This window comes from Phodopus roborovskii, unplaced genomic scaffold, assembly GCF_943737965.1.
Source record: "Phodopus roborovskii unplaced genomic scaffold, PHOROB, whole genome shotgun sequence".
Lineage (NCBI taxonomy): Eukaryota > Metazoa > Chordata > Mammalia > Rodentia > Cricetidae > Phodopus > Phodopus roborovskii.
In genome coordinates this window covers 7,527,574-7,548,379 of record NW_026125506.1, presented here as the reverse complement: position 1 = coordinate 7,548,379, position 20,806 = coordinate 7,527,574, and the positions used below count along the sequence as shown (strand labels likewise).

General features: G+C 42.6%; 1 protein-coding gene across 4 annotated transcripts in view; it reads right to left on the bottom strand.

The window, feature by feature from the left end:
• The window catches only part of Med13l (mediator complex subunit 13L), a 193,372-nt gene that overhangs the window by 82,329 nt on the left and 90,237 nt on the right, over positions 1-20,806 (bottom strand). For 3 of the 4 annotated variants that reach the window (XM_051176533.1, XM_051176534.1, XM_051176535.1), the window contains exon 3: positions 5,506-5,590. The exons of the other annotated variant lie outside the window; for it this stretch is intronic. In XM_051176533.1, coding sequence (XP_051032490.1) covers positions 5,506-5,590 — 85 coding nt within the window. The remainder of the gene's footprint in view (positions 1-5,505; positions 5,591-20,806) is intronic. 4 annotated transcript variants of the gene reach the window in all.

Genomic DNA, 20,806 nt, shown 5'->3' with positions numbered 1-20,806 from the left:
TTAATGGTATTTTGTCATCCTGGGCATTTAGCCAAAAAGATAATTGGCTTTAAAACAAAAAGAAAGAAAAGGAAGCACACTTACTTTCTCAAAAGACAAGAAAAATAAGCATAGTGATATGATCTAAAACAGTAAGTTCTAGAACTCTCTGCTTCTCAAGCTCTAAGAAATTACAAAGTTAATACCTAAAGAAGCAAAGAGAGTTCAAGTTCTGTCTCTCTCTGACACACTCACACACACACACACACACACACACACACACACCAAGAAAGCTTTCTGTTCTCATACCATAAATAGCAACTAACCATTAGACAGAAAAACTTATTTCTCCTCATCCCACCACATCAAGCGGGCATGCACCCTTTATCTCTCTCCCTGGCAGTTTCCACTTTGTCCTTTATTTAAGCCTAGTGGCCAGTGGCTTAGCTAATGATGTATGTGCAGACATGGTATGCATCACAGGCTCTCCCTTCCGGAAAACTCCTTAGCTCTCTGCTCTCTACCAGAAAGCCAGCAAGGAGAGAGAGGCAAAGGCTGCCTGGCAGCGGTAGGGGTGGGGACAGCTAGGCAGACAGCACGCACAGCAAGCACACAATCTGCCTCTACTGTGATAAAGATGTTTTGACTTCTGATAATGCTGCATCTTTGAACCTGACTTGGTTGATGAAAGAGGCAATAGCAATACATTTAAAGCAGGCCAGTAGCCACCAATGAAAAGAATGGAGCCAAATGGAGAGTGGTGAGGAGGAGAGGCGCTCAATTTTAGAAGAACTACAAACATGAGTGAAGGTAGGAATTTGGGTTTGATTACCAAACAAACAATTCCATGAAAGGAGCATCAGGTAGTTGCTGTATGAGGCTAGAGAGAAGGCCAAGAAGTTAAGGGCACTTGTACTTCCAGAGGTCCTGAGTTTGTATCCCAGCACTGACAGTGGCTCACAACTTCTATGTATAATTCCAGTGCATGGGGAACAGATGCCCTCTTCTGGCTTCGAAGGTACCAGGAATGCACTTGGGATACAGACATACATGCAGGTAACACACTTATACAAATTTTATATATATATATATATATATATATATATATATATATATATATATATCCACTACTCCACTGTAATATTTTTTAAAGATAATTTTAAAGTATCAGGAAAAGAGATTGCTGCTTTGTCAGTCCAAACCAGATTCCAACACCAAGTGCTCCCTGAGGATGAGACAAACCCCTTTAGGACCAGCTCATGTGACAGGAAGTCCTCAAGAAAGGGGAGCACAGAAGAAGGATGCTACAGACCAGAATCCCAGGAGTGAGCTGGGAACTGTCAGTGCTGACTCCACTCTGACAATAGGAGTCCTCGCTGTCCTCCTCTGAGCCATAGGACAGCAGTCCTCACAGTGAGAAGGGCGGTGCGTGGGCCCAATGCCCCACACTGCACAGTCGATTAGGTGATGAAGCTAAGACCCAAACACCTCCTGCCTCTGCAGGTAATTAAGGAAAAGATTTTTAGGAATGAATACCAAGACAAAAACTATGGCCAGAGATGCTCTCTCCAGTCTGATGCCTTTATGCAAATGTTCATAGGAGAAGCATGTTGGTTTGTTTGTTTCTAAATGGACAAATAACTCCAACTGGAAGTGCAAATACAGGGCAGGCAAACACAGGAGAGTGACAAGGGAAATGAGTATCTGAGTCACATTGCTCACAATTTTAAAAGCCTATAAAGTATCAATAGAGTGGTGCTTCAGTACCGATCAATAGCAGTCCAGAATGCAATGTTCTCCTGCGAGAAAATGACAGTATTAGTTAACTCCTATACTGAAATGGTCCTTAATGAGTCACTTCAGTGATGTCATTCTGTTAGCCTTTCATAAAGATCGATTTACACAACTCCTCAGACCTAAGCAAGAACTTTTCAAGATACTGAATAAAATTTCCTCTTAATTAAGCATCTTTATACTTGATATAAAAAGCAGGATGAATCACTTGTCCAAGCTTTGTAAATACACAAACTAAACAAAAGTAATTTAGACAGTTCACAAGCGCTGCTACTGAGCGGGTCGTCAGATTTTATACCAGGTCATCAGATTTTATACCAGGAACTCATAGAACTCATACTAGAAAATCAGGCTGACCTTCCATGAGCAGAAACAAAAAATGGCAGAACAGAAAACAGTAGGAAAAACAATAGGAAACAGTCACCAAACTACACCACAGATTCAGAGAAAGTTATAGCAAGTGCTCTAAATGATGAGGAAATGGGAGGTCAAGTATGGAGCTGCCTGCCACCCAGATTCTGCTGGCAGTGAATTGAGAGAACTTGGGCCCCGTTTACAATGGTCCCCTGCCTCACACACAGGGTAATGCTCATGTACAGAACACAGCCACTTCAAGTCTGAAGGACGGTAAGTGACTATTCCACTGGACTGCAGTCATAAATTTTTCAAAAGACCTTAAGTCACCCAGGAGTCACAGTGCAGAAGCTTGATCATGAAGTGTTTTCTAAGGTAAAAGCTGCTCTGCTCACTGTCTCAAAATTGACCCCCAGAGAAGAATTCCAATAGCCTATTCTGGAACTGTTGAATACTACAAAACAATGAAATTTATGGAAAATGGTCATTATTGACTGAGTATGTGAAATACAGTCCCACATTAACAAAGACCGAAAGCCTGGCTCCCATACCTAACTAGAAGTCTGTTCACTTAAGGCTGAATGCTGCCAACTCAAAGCAAATCTGAGACCCAGACTGTATTGTATGTCACAACTGATTTTCTTAAAAATGATGGTTCAACTTGGCCCTGGCATTGGTTTCCATTATAAATTATAAATTCATAAGCCCTGAGTAAGGACCTTAAATGTATGTCCTTCAACTCAGATTTTCTATTCCTCTAATTTTTTCCAACAAAGAAAAATGCTAAAACACAGGACTGAAAAAAAAAGTTATGTTTTCTAGCAGGAAGCAATCATGATTTAAAAGCCCAGTGAGTTAACAATATTAAAAACAGCTTTGTTCTACATACCATAGAACCCTATTTAATGGCACATTCTTGATGAGCCCTTTATTTGACATAGAATTATGCAAACAGTAAATTTTTCGTGTTTTTCTGAATGCGTCTGGGTTATACTTTTATTCTTGTTTACTTGGTGGGGGGAGGTGACAAAGTATTACCAAATACTTAATTCATGATGATCTGATCTTCAAATCAATGCTTCTTTCTACATGCAACACCTCCATAGAAAAATGTGGAGCAAAGTAGTGTCTAGATCTAAAGTTTGAGAGAAGCAGACGCTTGATAGGCAGCGCCTTTTTAAATGACTCACAGGTGATAGTCTCCCTATATAACCTCCAACCGGCAGTTGGAACATGAATTTAATATACTATAATGCCCTTCCAGATTGATGACCTCAAGGCATCATCTGCACACACCAGAGAAGGGAACAATGACTCCAGCGGAGGCGCTAAACTAAGCCATTCTTAGTCATCTGTGTCTCCCCTCAAAACACCACTGAGGGCCTGGAAAGAACCTGGTACAGAAAGTGGGAGCCGTTATAGATTTAAGAAGAAATCTGGCACTACGGAAATGCTCAGAGATCTACAGGGATGACCCAACTAAAAATCTAAGCAATAGTAGAAACGATACCTTTAATGCCCTTCCCTCGACAATGAGATTGACCTTACATGCCACCCTAGAGCCTTCATCCAGTAGCTGATGGAAGCAGAAGCAGACACCCACAGCTAAACACTAGCCAACCCCCTGGAATCCAGTTACAGGGAGGGAGGAGTGATGAGCAAAGGGGTCAAGACCAGGCTGGAGAAACCCACAGAAATAGCTGACCTGAATAAGGGGGAGCTCATACACCCCAGTCTGATAGCTGAGGGACCAGCATAAGACTGAACCAGACTCCCTGAATTGGGTGTTAGTTAGGTTGGCTGGGCAGTCTATAGGACCTCTGGTAATGGATCAGTATTTATCCCTACTATTCACATGGACTTTGGGAGCCCATTCCACATAGAGGGACAGTCTCTCAGCTTAGACACATGCGGGAGGACCTAGGCCCTGTCTCAAATGATATGACAGACTTTGAAGACTCCCCATGGAAGGCCTCACCCTCCCTGGAGAGCAGAAAGGGGATGGGCTGGGGTTTGGTGGGGGTGATAGGGGAGAATGGGAGGGTGAGGGAACTGGGATTGACATGTAAAACAACCTTGTTTCAAATTTACATTAAAAAAAGGAGAAGGTAGAGAGGTGCTCCATCAATGACAGCCTCAAAGGACAACGCAGTCAATGTTTTTTCAGTCAACTCTGCAAGAATGTGGGCATCAACCTTAATGATAACAATGTGGTATAACTCATGGATAAAAATGTCTGTCCCGAAAACAGCTCTCTGTGTATATTTAAAAAAAAAAAAAAAATCCTATGAATCCCACACTGGCCTTGAACTCCTGATCCTCTGGCTTCTGCTTCTAGAATCACATAATTACAGTTGTGTGCCACTGGACCAGCTCAAAGAACGCAAACTTATTTATGTGTGTGAGTAAGTCTGATGGAGGGGAGGAGACAGAGAAGTAAGAGGCAAAGGGACTGACCAGGACAGAGATGTGAAAAATCTCTTCACATAGACTGCCGACTAGTAAGAGAAGACATGATGACACTTCAAGTCAATATCACAGTCACAGTGGCAATAATGATCCCTGCAAGGGTCACCAACAGATGCTAAAGTGAGTGGGGTTTACAAGAGAGGAGGCTTCCACAGTCCCACTGGTCTGCTACAAATCATAACAGGGTTGGTGCTGACCGGGATCATGGCTCACAAAATTCTAATTTAGGGTGAAGAAACCTGACAGAGAACATCACTCCAACCAAGTGACTGCAGATTCTAACATCATTAACAACACCGGCATGTGTCAGCTGCCATGACACTCAGAGCAGGGTACAGCTTCACTTCTGTGGCATTCCTACTAAAAAGCATAATCCAAATCAAATCAGGAGAAACTGTCTCAAACTGAGGAGCCAGGCGAAGGCCTAACTCATCAAAACTGGCAGTATCAGCAAGAACATTAAGAGAGAAAGAACTTCACTAGATTTGGAGACCTATGAAACCTAAACATGCTATCTTGTTTCAAGAAACAAAACTGCAAAATCTGACAGCCTCTCTATTACAGCAAGGGTCAGAGACTACCCTGTCACTTTCACAGTGATTCTATGCTTACATGAGAGGACAGACTTGACCTCAGAAAGCACACACTCAAGTATAAAGAGTAAAAAGAACAATGATGGTGAGTCTGTGAATGACCCCAGAAATAAACAGTAGGATCCAAACAAGAAACATGTATGGACTGGGAGCGGGACACAGAATTCCATATGCAGTCCCTAAAGCTTTTCTATCAATAGGAACACAAACAGGAGACTTAGACACTTAGCTCTCATGCTGCAAATGACCCCATCTCTAAAGCCCAAGTGAACTTGGGCAATCCTGAGCGCAGAGCCACGCCACTGCCCCTTCTTACCTTTCTAACAGATTGTGGATTGCTTTGAAGAGCAGCGTCCTACATTCATAGGAAAGGCCATTTTCCCAGAGTCCTTCTTCCACAACTGAAAAGAAACAAGAAAAAAGAAAAAAAAAGAACCAGTAAAAAGGACATCCAAATAAAAAGAAACGTTGACACATTTTTCTAATGCAAAGTTAATGAGCTAATTCAAAGGATTTAATCTCAATCTCACGGGGACAGAAAGGGAAAGGCAAACAGTGTCCACAGGTTTAAGGTGGGGATGAAGGAAAGAGAATGGGTTTCCCCTTTCAAGTACAGTCATGGAGCCATGGCACTCCCATCCACCTCTCTGCCCTTCAAAGCATGAGCCATTGTTAATACTTTCAAAGCAACTTTGCCAAGTCTTAAAGATTAATTTTGAGACATTTCTACTTAAAAGTAACAAAGGTGTCAGGAAGTAATAGGTAGACTGAGGAGATGATTCCCAAAAGCATCTGATTATGCACAGTTGCTTAAATGAAAATATATCCAGATAGGATTATAAAGAATTTGGACAGAGTGCTAAAAATTAATTATTGCTACAATAGTATATTGCTTTCTGAATTTACAATTTTATAAATGTCTAATAATCTGAGAGAAATAGCATGCCTGTTTAGAAGTAAGTTACAGCAGGGACCCACAAGGAACTCCCAAAGACCCCAATGGCCTTGAAATCCTAAAGTTCTTGTTTCTTTCCTAACTATATATGGCGTGGGTAGGATGGGGAAGAGACCAAAAAGAGATCATTATCCAAAAGAGATAATTTCTTGTAAGTTAAATTAGCTTGATTTAAGATGGGAGGGCGGGATAGGCACTTGGGAGGCAGAGGCAGGTAGAATCTCTTTGAGACTCGAAGCAGCCATCGTCCTACTTGATGGGGAGGTTCAGGGAGTGCTGGATGTGGTGAGTTAACAGGACTCGCCTTTGGGTTCTCATGAATGAGAAGGAAGCCTACAGACTGAGGACAAAGACAATGGTGACTAAGTGTGTAGGAACACCTGTGGGTACTAAGCTTTCTCTTCGTGAGCCCTACAAACCATTCAGTGATAAATACAACATTTTTTCATCTAGACTCCAAGCATCCCAGTTAAATATTAATTCTGTATGAATAAAAAGTAATAGGAAAACTGTTTTGAAGGCTATATTTATCAATTAAACTTTTTTGGTATCATAAGAAAAAGGCAAAGAAATCAAATAGCTCTGTATAGAAAATGAGTGGAAAGTGTCAATCAAAATAAAGAATTCCTAGATGCAAACACTCCCCCAACCCCACTATTTTAAGTTACAGCCAAATTAAGAATGGCAACTGAAAGTAGGTGCTGCCATAGCTACTGAGTACAGACACATGCTCTTGGCACAGGATCACCTCAATGGGGTAGTAAGAAGCTAAACTCAGAATACGTTAAAAGTGCTGCCACTTAGCTGTTTTAATACCATCCTCATTCAAATTAATTATACAAGTACTAAATGGTTTCTAGAAGAGTATTCTATAAAGAAAATTTTAAATAGTAAGAATCACTGCTTAGCATTCAAACACTCAAAAAATTCAGTTTATAACTTTCCTTAACTTTTAAAACATTGCATCTTGCAGAATTAATATTTTTTTTTAAAGAAAGGTCATATAAAATGTTCCAAGTGTTAATGTGGCAAAATATCAAAGTAGCAAACACTCAGTGGCTTGGAGTTTCCCACCAGACACTGCTCTGTTCCATAAGTAAACCTGATGATGAGGAAGTACAGGGGAGGATGGGGAAGGAAGACAGATAGCAGTTCTCAGCCACTGCATCCATCCTCACCCTGTGCACTGTCTAAATCAGAACTGCCTTCAAAGAACACAGGTTCCCTCTGAGCTGTGATACATAGTCCCTTTTATGTATCACACTGCAGCAACAGCTGAAATGAATGTCTAGACATCAGAAACACTTCTTACTCCCCTACTGCTTTTTAACCTCAGGCATCAGAATTACTGAAACCTATTACCCAGAACACTGAGTTCAGCAAGCACATTGGCCACTGCAAAACTGGAGGGGGAGGGGCACTAGTGGAAAAGAGAACTCATTCAGCCACTGAAAAGGGGATTTTCCCCCAAACCCCCAAAACCCAAATAGACTAAAAAAACAAGGCACAAGAGAGGCCTGTCCCTTGTTAGACTTGTTGTAATACAGGGCTAAGGGAACACGATGTAAAAGGAGGCTGAGAATCTGCCCCCTTGTCTTTGTTTTCAATTGTGCTATTCAATGCATAAAACTGTAGTTAAAAACTGAAACTTTCCTATTCTCACATCTACTCACTGAGCACTGTAAAAATAAGCAGGTATTGCAATAAGACAGCATTTATCAATTTCACAATGGACTGTACCAAAAAATACTTAAGATAGAGAATTTTTGACATATCTGATTTCTTAAAAAAAAAAAAACTGACTTAACAAAAAAACTGAGTAACAAAGTAGCATAATGTCACATTAATTCTGAAAAATAGCATCATACCCATAAAAAATCCAATTACACACAGTATCATTGACTGACCACCATTTTGCTGTCATTGATTGCCTTGTAAAATCTATCTGAAGTCATTAATAACTAAATGGACTTATTTATATCAAACCCAACCCATTCAGCACGCTACTCTCTTGAACTGCTTTTGGATGTAGGACACTTGGTTTCACTAAGCAAATCTGTATCAGAAATGCATTTAGCTTTCCACTGTCAATTCACTGGTCAAATAAGAACCAGAGGATAAACTATTAGGGACAGAACACAGAAACAGAAACGCCGTTTACTCTGACCTATTTACAACGTTAAAGGATTGCAACCCTGATAATGCTCAGCAGCCAGAAGCTTGGCTGTGACATGCCATTTTACCAGGCTACCGTCTTCCTAAGAAGTCTCTAACAGCATGGGTCCTCTGCCAGTTGTAGGATAACCAGAATTTTAATGAAGGTTTCTGCTCAGCACTGTGGCAGCTTAGACATGACCCATGTTAGCATTTCAATGGATCACGGGACTCGTGCAAAGCCAGTACATTTTTTACTAAGGGAGGTCAGAGAATTAGATTTCTGGATACACGGAGCAAGACCTTCAGAAGACAGCTAGCTGTGCAGAAGACAGCCAGCCCCATGTAACTGTGATTGCTCACACTGAAGAAGTGTGGCACTAACTCCCCAAATCCAAGCTCACCCCCATTCACTACTCTCTTCAAGCATTTTTGAGTGATTATTACCATTTTACCTATGCTCTTAATGTACTCAAAAAATGTATAAATGGACCAGGGTCTAGAAGGGCAGCCCTGGCTTGGAGAGTAATCTTCACCCCATTTAAACTCCAGGCTTCCTTTGTGAGCCTCAAGTAAGTTTTAAGTAAGGCCAGTGTTTATTTAAATAGCTACATGTTCTGAAAATACAAAGGATTGTCATAAAATATAAATTAGATGAGGGTGTTTTTTTGTTCTGTTTTGTTTTTCATTTTTGAGGAGTCTCACAGTATAGCACAGGCTAGCCTCAAACTCATGACAATTTTACAGCTTTAGGGTTACAGGTGAGATACTGTTCCAGGCACCAAGAAATCAAGAAATGTTCAATGTTAATGAAAACCATACTCTGTGTGTGTGTGTGTGTGTGTGTATGATGCACACATGATACATACATACATACATATTATATAGCACACACATATGATTCAGTTAAGGCATTTTCACTTAACTCATGTAAACTTCCTCTAAGATGGTCTCATGTTAGTCAAGAACACTCGGTCTTTGGGTTTCAATGAAGTTCTCAATTAAACAGTTAAAAATTAAAACTATTTATTCCCTTATACTCTTCAGAGGCAACCTGCTTTGAAATGTAAACACACACTCCAGCATGCTATTAAAACCCTGACAGGACAGGTCCCCAAACTGCATCCAACAGTTGTCTGTCACTTCTATCACTGTGAGTAACCCTCCCAGCTGCAACTGTTTGAAATGCAGCGTCTTCTTGGCATGCTCCCCTTACCCCCACTCAGCTAGCATTTCTGTTCTTGCTACAATAATCTTACAGGGCATTTTCCAGGAGGCTTAGCCCTGGCAGAGGGCACTCTGTGGCGTGACCACGAGAACATGGAAACACGATTCATTAGACACGCCTGGAGTGACAACAATAGCGCTGCTTCTTGCTGCCTTTCATTTTGCACATCAGCCTGAGACTAATGCATTCCCATTCCTCAACAAGCACGTTTACAGACAGGGGAAACTGTAATCACCTCTGATTAAGAGACGGCGGATTTCTCCTATATGAGCTGCCAGCCACAGTGACATAGTAATTATTTTGTAACTGACAGGTTAAAACAGCAAATGTAGCAAAAATAACATGAGGGAGGGGAGGGGAGAGGAGGGAGCAGAGCAGGAGGAAGAAGAGAAAAAGAGAGAAGGGAGGAGAAAGAGAAACAACTTGAACTCCAGACAGAAGGTTGTCTGAGACTCAGTCTGCTCTGCATGTCCTGTCTCCACCTGAGGGGTGGCACTGTGGCAGTCTCATGAAGTACACACACCCTACGGGCTCATTTCTTTGGTCATTTTTCTAACCAGTTACTACTGGCCTTCCTTTTTTCTGGCTCTCTCACCAGCAGTCTACGCGCTGACAGCGGTGATAAACTCCCTCATCCCTTTACTGTCAGATACTTTTGGCTGTACTTTCTCTCGTCAACTTTCACTACAAATAGCTTGTTTTCACTTGTAAAGCACTGTCCCAACCTTCCTACTTTAATGTAGTTTTTTAAAAAATACTCTTTTGAAGGAAAACCCGAGCGTGGAATAATTACATGAGTTCATCACTTGGTCCAGTGTGCAATCACTAGCAAAAGCCCCACCGTGGAAGCAGAGACCCTGACGAGTGCAGGTCCTTCTGCTGTAGCACTTCCAGAAGTGAGCATCCCTCGCATCCATGGGGCTGCCCCCTCTGTGAGACCAAGTGTCCATGCCGGCAGCCATAGTATGTGCCAAGATTGGTAGTTAAGAGGCACGCATTTGCTAGGTGGAGATAAGTATAGTTAAAATAGTGGAAAGCACATTTTGAAGATTAACATTGTATATAATTAGCATTTAAAAAACTTTAGTCTTTTTTTTTCCCCCTTAGGCCTTGTATAACATTACTGTAGTTTACATTAAGAAGTGCTATAAAGCAAAAAGAATTCACACATGTGAAGAGTGCAGTGAACACAAAACAGCTCCTGGAAAATGAAAAAATAGGAAATAAACAAATAAAAGCTTTCAAACAGCTTGAAGGGCTGGCTGGCGAGTCAGCTCAGTGGTTGAGAACACTCCCGTTCTTGCAGCAGAGGGGTTCATACCCATCTGCAGCTCCCTGACACTCATGAGGGACACATACTTATACACACAAATAAATCAAAACAGCGGAGTACTAATGAAGCAGGCACGGGGCCCTGGTTCAATCCCTAGTACTTTTCCCTCCTCCCAAGCACACACACTAAAATATTTCCCGGTGGAGGGGGGGAGGGTGGGAGGGTGGGGTGGGGGCTAAGGGGGTGAGAGAGACCAAACACACCTGTGTTTTGCAATCTAGCAAAAGGCTTGAACAACTTTACACTGTTGCATTGCTTTGGCCCCACCAAGTCAGAGACTAAACCACAGCCTATCTCTAAGGTGCTGTTACATGAACCTACTGAGGGTGCCTATGTGCTATTATTACCCAGAATCAACCAAGACAGCACAGTTTATATACCCAAGACTCCTCGCTCTTTTACTTTGTACCTTTGTACTGTGTACAACCATGAACAACCCCCCCCAAATTAATCTAATCATTTTTACAGGCTCCCCTCCCTCTCCCCCGTCTCTCTGTTTAAATGTATTCTAGCAACCTGAACACTGGGTATTTGGCTTCCATGTGCACTCTGGTCACAATCAAAACTCTTAGCGGAATCCAATTACTCTTCTTCACTTTCAAAGGGCAGGGCAGCTCTCCCATTGGGTTAGTCTATTTTCTGTTATCAGAACAAAATGCCTTGGGGTGAATGCTTAATGAAGAAGATGGGTTTCCTTAGCTCATCGATTCTGAGGCAGAGTGCTCCTGACTTCATGTCAAAGAGGTAGAGACAAGGACAAGAAGAGAACAAAAGCCAGAGAGATCAGTCTTGCTCCTTCACAAGGCCTACCTTTCAATGGCTAACGCCCTGAAACTGCTCCCATGGAAGGTGTTGCTCCCCTATCTACCTCCCACTGGGCCCCAGCATGCCTCACCCTACCATATCAAGGACCACAGTCCAATACAGGCAAGCTTGGCCTCCACTCAGCAGATCTAAAGCCCATGGTTGTGGTTTCTCTTCTTCTTCCTTTCTCTGTGGCTCTGGCTGGCCCAAACTCAGAATCCTGCCTCACCCTCGATAGTGCTGGGATTACAGGCTCTGTGCAGTCAAGTGTAGCCTCAGTTACAGCTTCATCCATTTTAAATCACAGAGTTGTACAGAGGTTTGTAAGAGACTGGTCATTGCCTACTGCCCTAACAAGGCACACAGAGGATACACTTTAAAGATAGGAAGAGTACACAAACAATAGAGTGGATTTCCCAAGCACCGGGACAGCGAGGCCCAGAAGAGCAGAAGATGAAGTGAGCACAGCCAGCGCTGCTCTGCTGTGGGACTCAGCACACTGTGAGTCCTTCTGGCTCAGACTCTACAGGACGGTGACATGGTGCACTGTGGCGTCAGCTTTTAGGGCAGACCCTAAGGATTTCCAGTGTTTCAGGGCTAGTCCCAGACAATCTCACCAAATCCACAACACAATCCAATGCTACCGTTAAATTGGTATTTGACGGGCTAGCCTTGAATCTACACGTTTAAAATGGGGTTTCATACAGAGAAAAAAAAAAAAAAAAAAAAAAAAACCAATGTACTCACCAAACAAAGCTCATATTACCCTGTTAATCATATGATGAAGCTCTGTCAACTGATGTATATTAATTCTTCACTCCATGATTTAAAAATTAGCCATTAGAAAGTGCACCAATCCAGAAGCGCCTTATTTGTGCTATTTTACCTGAACATATCAGAAAGCTTTTATAAGTTCACTATAATATTTACTGGAGACTAGATCAGGTTGCTGAATAATGGATTTACTTTGTATATAACACTCTGTATATTATAAACCAAACTTTTTAAACTTTAGTCAACTGTACTTCAAAAGGAAAAGAACTGCACATGGAAGGCTCCTGCTTGCAAGCGCAGGGCCCCACTATGACTGTGCCGTGCATCAGCCACAGAATGAGCCAACAGGAGCCACTGTAAGGCCTCAGCTGCACGTCTACACTAAACACGCCCCATCCACGGCAGTTCCTCACTTGAATGACAGTGTAAGCGGACAAGAAAGGACAGGAGAGCGTGCGCTGGGCCTCTGCCCACCCCCCTCTCGTGCCACTGGCCCCTCCACCAGCCACCTGTGCCTGAACTAACCCCTCTTGTGGCCCCTTCACCTTCAATCTCTTCCTCATCAATGGCTTTGTCACGGGTATGGTGAGAAGTATGTGCCTATCACCTTTCTTCTCACTATCCGAAAGAGACAAGACAATCTGTGCTGACACAAAATCTTCGCTTAGAAAAATACTGTGTCCCCAGAAAAACACTCAAAGAGAACAAAAAGCAAGATCAGATCCGGGCCATTCAGGCTGTATGCACTAGGCCGTGTAGCGTTCAACACACACTCTACCACAGAGCTACACCCTATGAGTGATTCTCCAAAAAGTTTACTGTATTAAAAGCAGACAAATTTAAGTGATGAGATTTCAACTCCAAGAAGACACTTTTATGAGCCGTGCCATTAACTCTTCACCCTCTTCCCTAGGCGTTACTGATTCTAGTTATCAACTCTACAGGCTATCATTGTGTCAGTGAGGACACCCTGTAACGATCAATTCACAATGTCCCATCAATCATGGTATCATGGTTGGAAAACAACAGTAGAGTTGGCGAATGAGATTTAAATCCATATTCCATGCTGCTATGACACTATCAGTAAGATATGTATGTGCCTGACCCCTCCTATGAGATAACAAACCTAAGGCCAGAGAATCTGCTACAAGCCATACCCACAAACGTTCAGGACCTTTTAACTTTCCCTTTTGGGGATGGTGGGGTAGCGAGAGGAGGGGAGGGGATGGGGGAGGGGAGGGGAGGGGAGGGAAGGGGAGGGAGACAAATACTGCAGAACCATAATCAAAAAATGTCTGCAGTCTCTGTGACTTTCTTCCCAGTTGATCAGCATCAGTATAATTACCCTCAAATATCTGGAGCTTATTCATTTACATTACATTTTTGTGATGTTGCAATAATTTTTAAAACTGCATTTGTGGTCTTTAATCTGGTATCATGAATCAATTCTAAATTCTCCTTTGGTAAACAATATTTAAAAGATTTACATTATGTATGGGAGGGTATTCTAAACAGGATACTCTGGAGATAGATTACAGCCCTTCCCTTTTAGTAGAGCTGCTTTAAAAAGGTAAGAAGAGGAAACTCAAAGACGCGGGCTGTTCTCACACCTTATTCTTCTATCTGCCCTGCCCATCCTGCCCTAATCCTCTCTAGGAGCCAGAAACTGCGCCTCCCATGGGTGGTTCTGCATAAGCAGACAGGAAAGACCTTTACCTTCAGGGTCCTAACCCACAGTTCCAGCCCCATTAAGCAGCACAGTTGTGCCTCCCCCCCCCCACAAGATCCTAGAGACAGCAGGAGAGACTGGTATAATTCATCTCCTTCTTAATTCACAAAACAGTCTAAATACTTTTTATTAATTATAAAACTCAATCTACGCCTTTGAAAGTGCATGAATTTAAGGGAAAAACCATCTTGGCCACATTGCGATAACATAAAAATGTCTATACTGTTTTGTTTTACTTCAGGTTAAGAATGCTTTTAAATAAAATTCTCCAGATTGAGTAGTTTCAATTTTCCACTGCTTTGTTTTGTTTTGTTTTGCTGAGGCCGAGCACTTGCTGGACTGACACTCTATGTGCCTGGACTAGCTGGGGGCAGGGTACAGCACTGATCATCAGTGCGTGTGTAAGTGCTACAGAAGACAAGGCAAGCAACAGGGGCATTTGGTGTGGCTGCACGCAGTCCTTCTACAGTCTAAAGTTGCTGAATATAGGAAAACTGCTACATGACATGTGCTCTCTACGTAACTAAGCCACTTTTAAAAATTCACAAAGTGGGCAAGGTAAGAAATAACCAGAAAAATAAACAGGAAAGAGCAAATGCACCTGATACTGTAATTTTTCACTTAAACATATGTGGAAAAACACGCATTATCCAAATGTTGGATTTAAAACGCATCCATTGTGGGCTTTGTTTTCAGATCTTACAACCCAGGCAATGCTAAAAGTGCAGTTGTCGTGTATACCTGACTATGCATTAAATGACAAAAGCCTCTGATTTCCACTTGTCATCCCCAAATAATGTCTCCAGACAATGCCTGGGGAACAAAATCTTCCAGCTTGAGACACACTGGAGAGAGCCTGAAGTTGCACTCATTCAATCCTATTGTTTATTTTAGAGGAAAAAGAGGAATTATTAGGAAAGAGAATTCTTTGTGGAAATTATCCATAAAATAAGCATAATCTGTATACACCAATTAAGAGCATATTAATTGCAAAAGAGAGATGTTATCTCACAATCCCATGGACACACAGGGCTTTTTTTGCACAAGGAACTAGGAAGGTGCCGACCATTAGCCTAGGGAATAGGGAAATAAGCTTCCCTCTACCACACAGAAAAATATGGGGCTCTGCCACAGCACTGTGTTCAACCAAGGTGATAATAGATTCACCAAATCCTCATCAGGCAGATTGCTTCGAGCTGGGCACTGCTTTATGTAATTATTAACTTTAACAAACATTTTCAAACTATGGAGTTTAGGTTTAAGATCTTCACTTTCCTACATGCACAGATAAGTGCATGTGCCTGTGTTCACACAAAGTCCCAATGTCACATTTTGGAAAGATCAGTACCAAAACAAGTATTATCCTATTTCTTTCATTCAGTCGTGTTCTTTTATTCACTGTCTCTGGAACCTGCCAAATTTACTCATGGCATTGGAGAGGCTCCGTCTGTCATTTTGCAGTATATCTGGTGTAATGCTACTGTCAGAGTCCAAAACACAAAATCTCTGAAAAAAAAAAAATGCTCATTTAGGATATCACGCAGCAGTAGCATTTGGAGATGCCCTGTAGTCAAACTAAACATGCTATTTACACAGAGAAATGTGGTTTCTTGTAGCCAGCTTTGTCTGGGCTGCATTACCTGCAAAGAGAAAGGGAGAGTAACCACACTGGAAGGGATGGGCATGGCATCACTGCTGCCCAGTTGTAATTAGGAAAGAACTTCACAGAGAGATGCTCAAAAAGCATTCCTAAGTCTCTTTCCACTGACCATGCACGAGTAAAGAGCAGAATCCCTGCATATCTCACCACAAAGATCGAGCACTGAAAAAGTGGCATAATTTCTCACAACTGAGAGACAACAAGCAGTTCAAAGCCACAGCCAGTCTCTGGCAGGTTCCACAATGTCTGTCTCTTTTAGCACATGAGCAGATGTCTAGGGTGTACCTGTAAACAAGTTCTACCTTGTTGGTCATGGCTGGGCATCCCTCTCTCTCATCACTAGGACAGCACAGGAAAAACCTTGGTCACAGTGGAGCCCAGATCCTAATGGTCAGCATTATCTGTGCACATAGCATGGCTGCAGACTAAGCTAGTCCACGGTGCCTGCGGTGCTCTGGATAGCTAGGCACAAACTTACTCTGCATGCTGCTGCTTATAATACAACACTACCACTCTATCAAGTGCTAACAGTCCCTGCTTCTGTGTCTGGGTGGCCCCATGTGACTGCCTCAACAAGAGTAGAACAGATCTGACAGTAGCAGTCTTCAAGTCTGCAGCCTGAAAACCTGTCAGGAGGCTCACTCCTGGGACACAGCCATGCAAAAGGAGACCACATGGAGAAGCAGCATGTGCTGACGTCCCCAAGCTGGTTCGGCTGACATCCCAGGCAACAGTTTCACCAACTACTAACTGTGCAAGTAAGGACACCTTCCAAAGAAGCTAGCCCAGACGTGGAGTCTGTCCGGTGCAGGTGAGATGGTCTCAGATGGTCTGTAATACCTATCTGAAGGAGTCCTATGCATAATAGAGTAACTGCACTTGCTACTCAGTGCCCACATCAGATGACATTCATCTTGCCCAGGGCTTATCTCTGGTGACAAATCACTGAGAGAGAAGTAGCAAGTGGCAGTTGGGTAGCTGCACCTTTTAAAGATACATAGTTCTATTGCTGAACATATTGTAAACAAACACTGGAACCCCAAATCCCAGGAAAATCCGAGAAGGACTCATGGATCTGTTAGTACCCCCTACCCCACCCTGCCCACCCCACCCCTGCAAGCATACTGCAGTGTGCAACAGAGACAAAGGGACAAGCCTGCAGCCAGCAGGACTACTCTGCCTCCATTGAGGTCAGGGGAATTCTCCAACTGTGGACAACTCCTATGAGCTTCCTTGTCCAAATATAACTGACCTTTAAATAAGGGCCTGAAAAATGTTGGATGCCAAACTATGAAGGTGGAACAAATAAATACAAACCATTATCTGAGTTCTGTATTGTTAAAATATAGAATGATCTAATTATTCCACAAAAATATTAAAACACTGTCTAATTCTCTAGCTATTTAGAGCCTGAACTTAAAAATACTGCCACTTATTGGAAGCTGATGCAGTCTGTCCGCCCTGCAGGAGGGGTGGGGTAGTGTTGAAACCTGCTAGGAACAGGAAGGCCCCAAGGATCTTCTGGGTGGTCCCTGGGAGTCTTCCTGCAAGCTTTGGTCCAGGGGAAGCAGAGAGGAGCTGGAAAGCACTCCAAGCTGCCTGTCTTTCAACTGGTTCCACCCAGCTCTGGAGTTTATGACTGAGCAGTGGGTGGTGAGCAGAGCTGACTCCCCACAGACACTGTTTGTGCCATCAGGTCTGCTCTGGGAAGCTCAAGGCACCCAAGTCTGACCTTGGTAAACTGTAACTCCTCTGCAGTCATTGGCCGTCTTGTGACCAGAGTACCAGGAAATTTCAAGGGAAGGTGACTAGATGGCAGTGAACAGTGTATTAAGCAGCATCTGGTCTGGTCTGGTCTGAAACACAGACCAGGGACCCTGAGATAAATCGAATCTCTAACTTGGGATGTTCCCTTAATATTTCCTAACTTCAGGAATTCCAAGCCATTAGCACATGAGGTTAACGGCAGCACCAGAAATGGTTATGTAAGTGAGGCACAGCTACAGTGACTCCCACTTAACCATAAGGACAAAGTCACAGCTTCAGGTGAAACATGGAGCTTTCATGAGGGAAACTTTGATCAAGAGCATCATCATGACAGCATGTTTCTCAAACTTTAACTTTGCCAACATTTCAAAGGTTCGGGAAAAACAAAACATGCGCAGTCTTTCATTGCCCGCTGCACACATGGAATCCCAAGGGGATTTGGTGGTGATGATGATCTGGAGCCACACTGTACTTAGCAACAAACAGTTTAATGTAGACTGGCAATTTAGAAAATAAGGGTGAAATTAACCACATTCTCCGGAGAAAACACTGCCTTTCAAAGCATGGCATAGTAACACAATGTGTGTGGGGGGGGGCGGGGGGGGGGAATCTCATCAAATTCATCACCTAACCTCAGAGCTAAAAAGCTGTTATATTTACCTCTTTTGTTTCTATCGTTAGGCCTCACTGTGTGGCCCTGATTGGCCTGGAACTCTCCAGGCAAAGCAGACTACCCTTGAACTGTGGAGATCTACATGCTTCTGCCTCCCAAATATTGAGATCAAAGGCATGCCCCACCAAGCCTGGCCTTTTTATTAAGATGAAGCATGAGTGACGAGGCTGGGGAGTCAGTTCAGCAGTTCAAAGCATTTGCTCTTCTTACAGAGAACCCTAGTTCGATTCCCAGCACACACATGGCAGCTTACAACTATCCTTAACTCCAATTCCAGGGTCAGGGCCCTCTTTTGGCCTCTACAGGCACCAGGCAGGCATGTAGTGCACATATACGCAAACAAAACATTCATACATATAAAATAAAATAATAAAAATTAAAAGAAAACAAAGCTGGACAATGGTGGCACATGCCTTTAATCCCAGCACTTAGGAGGCTGAGGAAGGAGGATTTCTGTGTGTTCAAGTACAGTATGATTTACAAAAGTGAGTTCCAGGATGGCCAAGACTGTTACATAGAGAAATCTTGTGCTGGAATAAATAAATAAACAAACAAATATTAAGTGTTAAATGACTCTTGTATAGTTAACAAGAAATGTTACTTTGAAAAATATTTTCCCAACTGATATTAAACTCCTTAACAATGGGAAAGATGTCTTTCATTTGTTTTACTCCACACAAGACCAGAAAAGAGCATTAAACTGGCGGGTATGTTCTGACTATTTGCTAAGTAGTCAGACAGACCTTAAATCCTGACAGTCTTCACTGACAAAAAGGATATCTATAACTTTTCTATGTATGCTTTTTAGGTGGTGTTTTGTTGATGGTTTTACTTTTTGTATTTTGCAGTCCTGGTGGTCCTGGAACTTGCTATGTAAACCAAACTAGCTTGACCTCAAATTTACAGAGATCCTCCTGCCTCTGCCTCCAAAGTGCTGGGATTGTGTCACAGCATGCCCAGCTGATGTATACTTTACAATTCTACTAGAAACAAAATGTGCCTAAACAGGAGAATTTGCACACAGCAAGTAAAACTGCCTGTTCCCAGCTGTCCTCTCTACCTCCCCTGATTTGTGCCACAGCACTGACAGCCTGGGCCCACATCACTACTCACCATGTAGCTTAAATGGCAGTGACTCAAGGCAAGGGTTTCCCACTTTGCTTCATAGCTGCATGCCCAATGCCCCGAATGTTACTCAAGACACCTGATGAGACTCTACTGAACCCTCTGTAGACTTGAGCTGTCATTCTTGCTTCTTATACAAGTTACTTTTAAGCCAGGCTGTCATGGAGCACACCTTTAATCCCAGCACTTGGGAGACAGAGCAGGTGGATCTCTGTGAGTTAGAGGCCAGCCTGGTCTGCAGAATTCCAGGACAGCCAGGCTACAGAGAAATTCTGCCTCAGAAAAACAAAAACAAAAACAAAACCAGAAGTGGGTTTTAGAACTAGCTAGCTAGACTGTCAGTATCACTGGCAGGCATATGGTACTATAACAGGTCCCTCGGAAACCTGGTGTAGTACTAGGTCAGCCTCCAGTGAAAGGGCACGTCTTGAGATGGATAGCAAACCAACCCATGCAATTGTAACCTACTGCTAAAAGGACACAGAAAACAGACAACCATAAAAGGCAGTCCAGAGTATAAACCTCCAGAGCAATTAGCCTTCCCTTCAGACAGCCATCTCCCACACAGTGGCACTGAGGCATTCCACTGTGTTTCCACTGGAAGCCCTTCTGTCTAGCAGGAGTAATAGTGTTATGGCAGTCATCACAGTCCAACCTGATCACCTCCAGACACTGTTCTGCTGTTAAGCTACAAACTCTGTTTACAAACAGCAATGCCTGCTGTCCTGTTTGCTTCCCTCGTCTGCTAATTGTTACCCTGTTTGTTTACTATGTGTTGTTTTAATTCTGTCCTCTACCCATCAGAACATGAGAACGGAAAGACAATGGGGCTGATCAAAACAAATACATATCTGTTGAATTTAATTTAATAGAGATCAAGATGCCAATAAAATTAATCTTCAACTCACAACCCTATTTCTATACAATTCAATTAACATGTTAAGTGTCCATACAGGAGCCTAATATGAAGGCAATTAAATAAACCTCAATTAATTTCCTAACATTCTGTATCCAAACAACTATCAAGGCTGGATGGCCAGCTGTAATCACACACATGAAAGGCTACAAACAGTAGGTGGCAGGAGCACACTATATTATAGTTCTCATTTTTGTTGTCTGTAGAAAGCTGACCTATAAAAATAGGATACACAAATAGCTTTACATATAAAAACTACAAATGGCATGATATGAAAGCAAAGTATATAAATAAAGTTATCCCTTAGTAACCAGGTCTTCCAAACTACAATATCTATAAAGAAATGACTGAACAGTACCAGTCTGTGTGGCAAATTCTCTGTGCGTTTCTCCAAGTTTTGTTCAGCCTTACTCCCTCACTCTACATCCCAAGCAACAGCTCCACCTTCAAGATGAGAACGTGACTGTTTCTCGCCCATGACACATGCAGCCTCAATGCT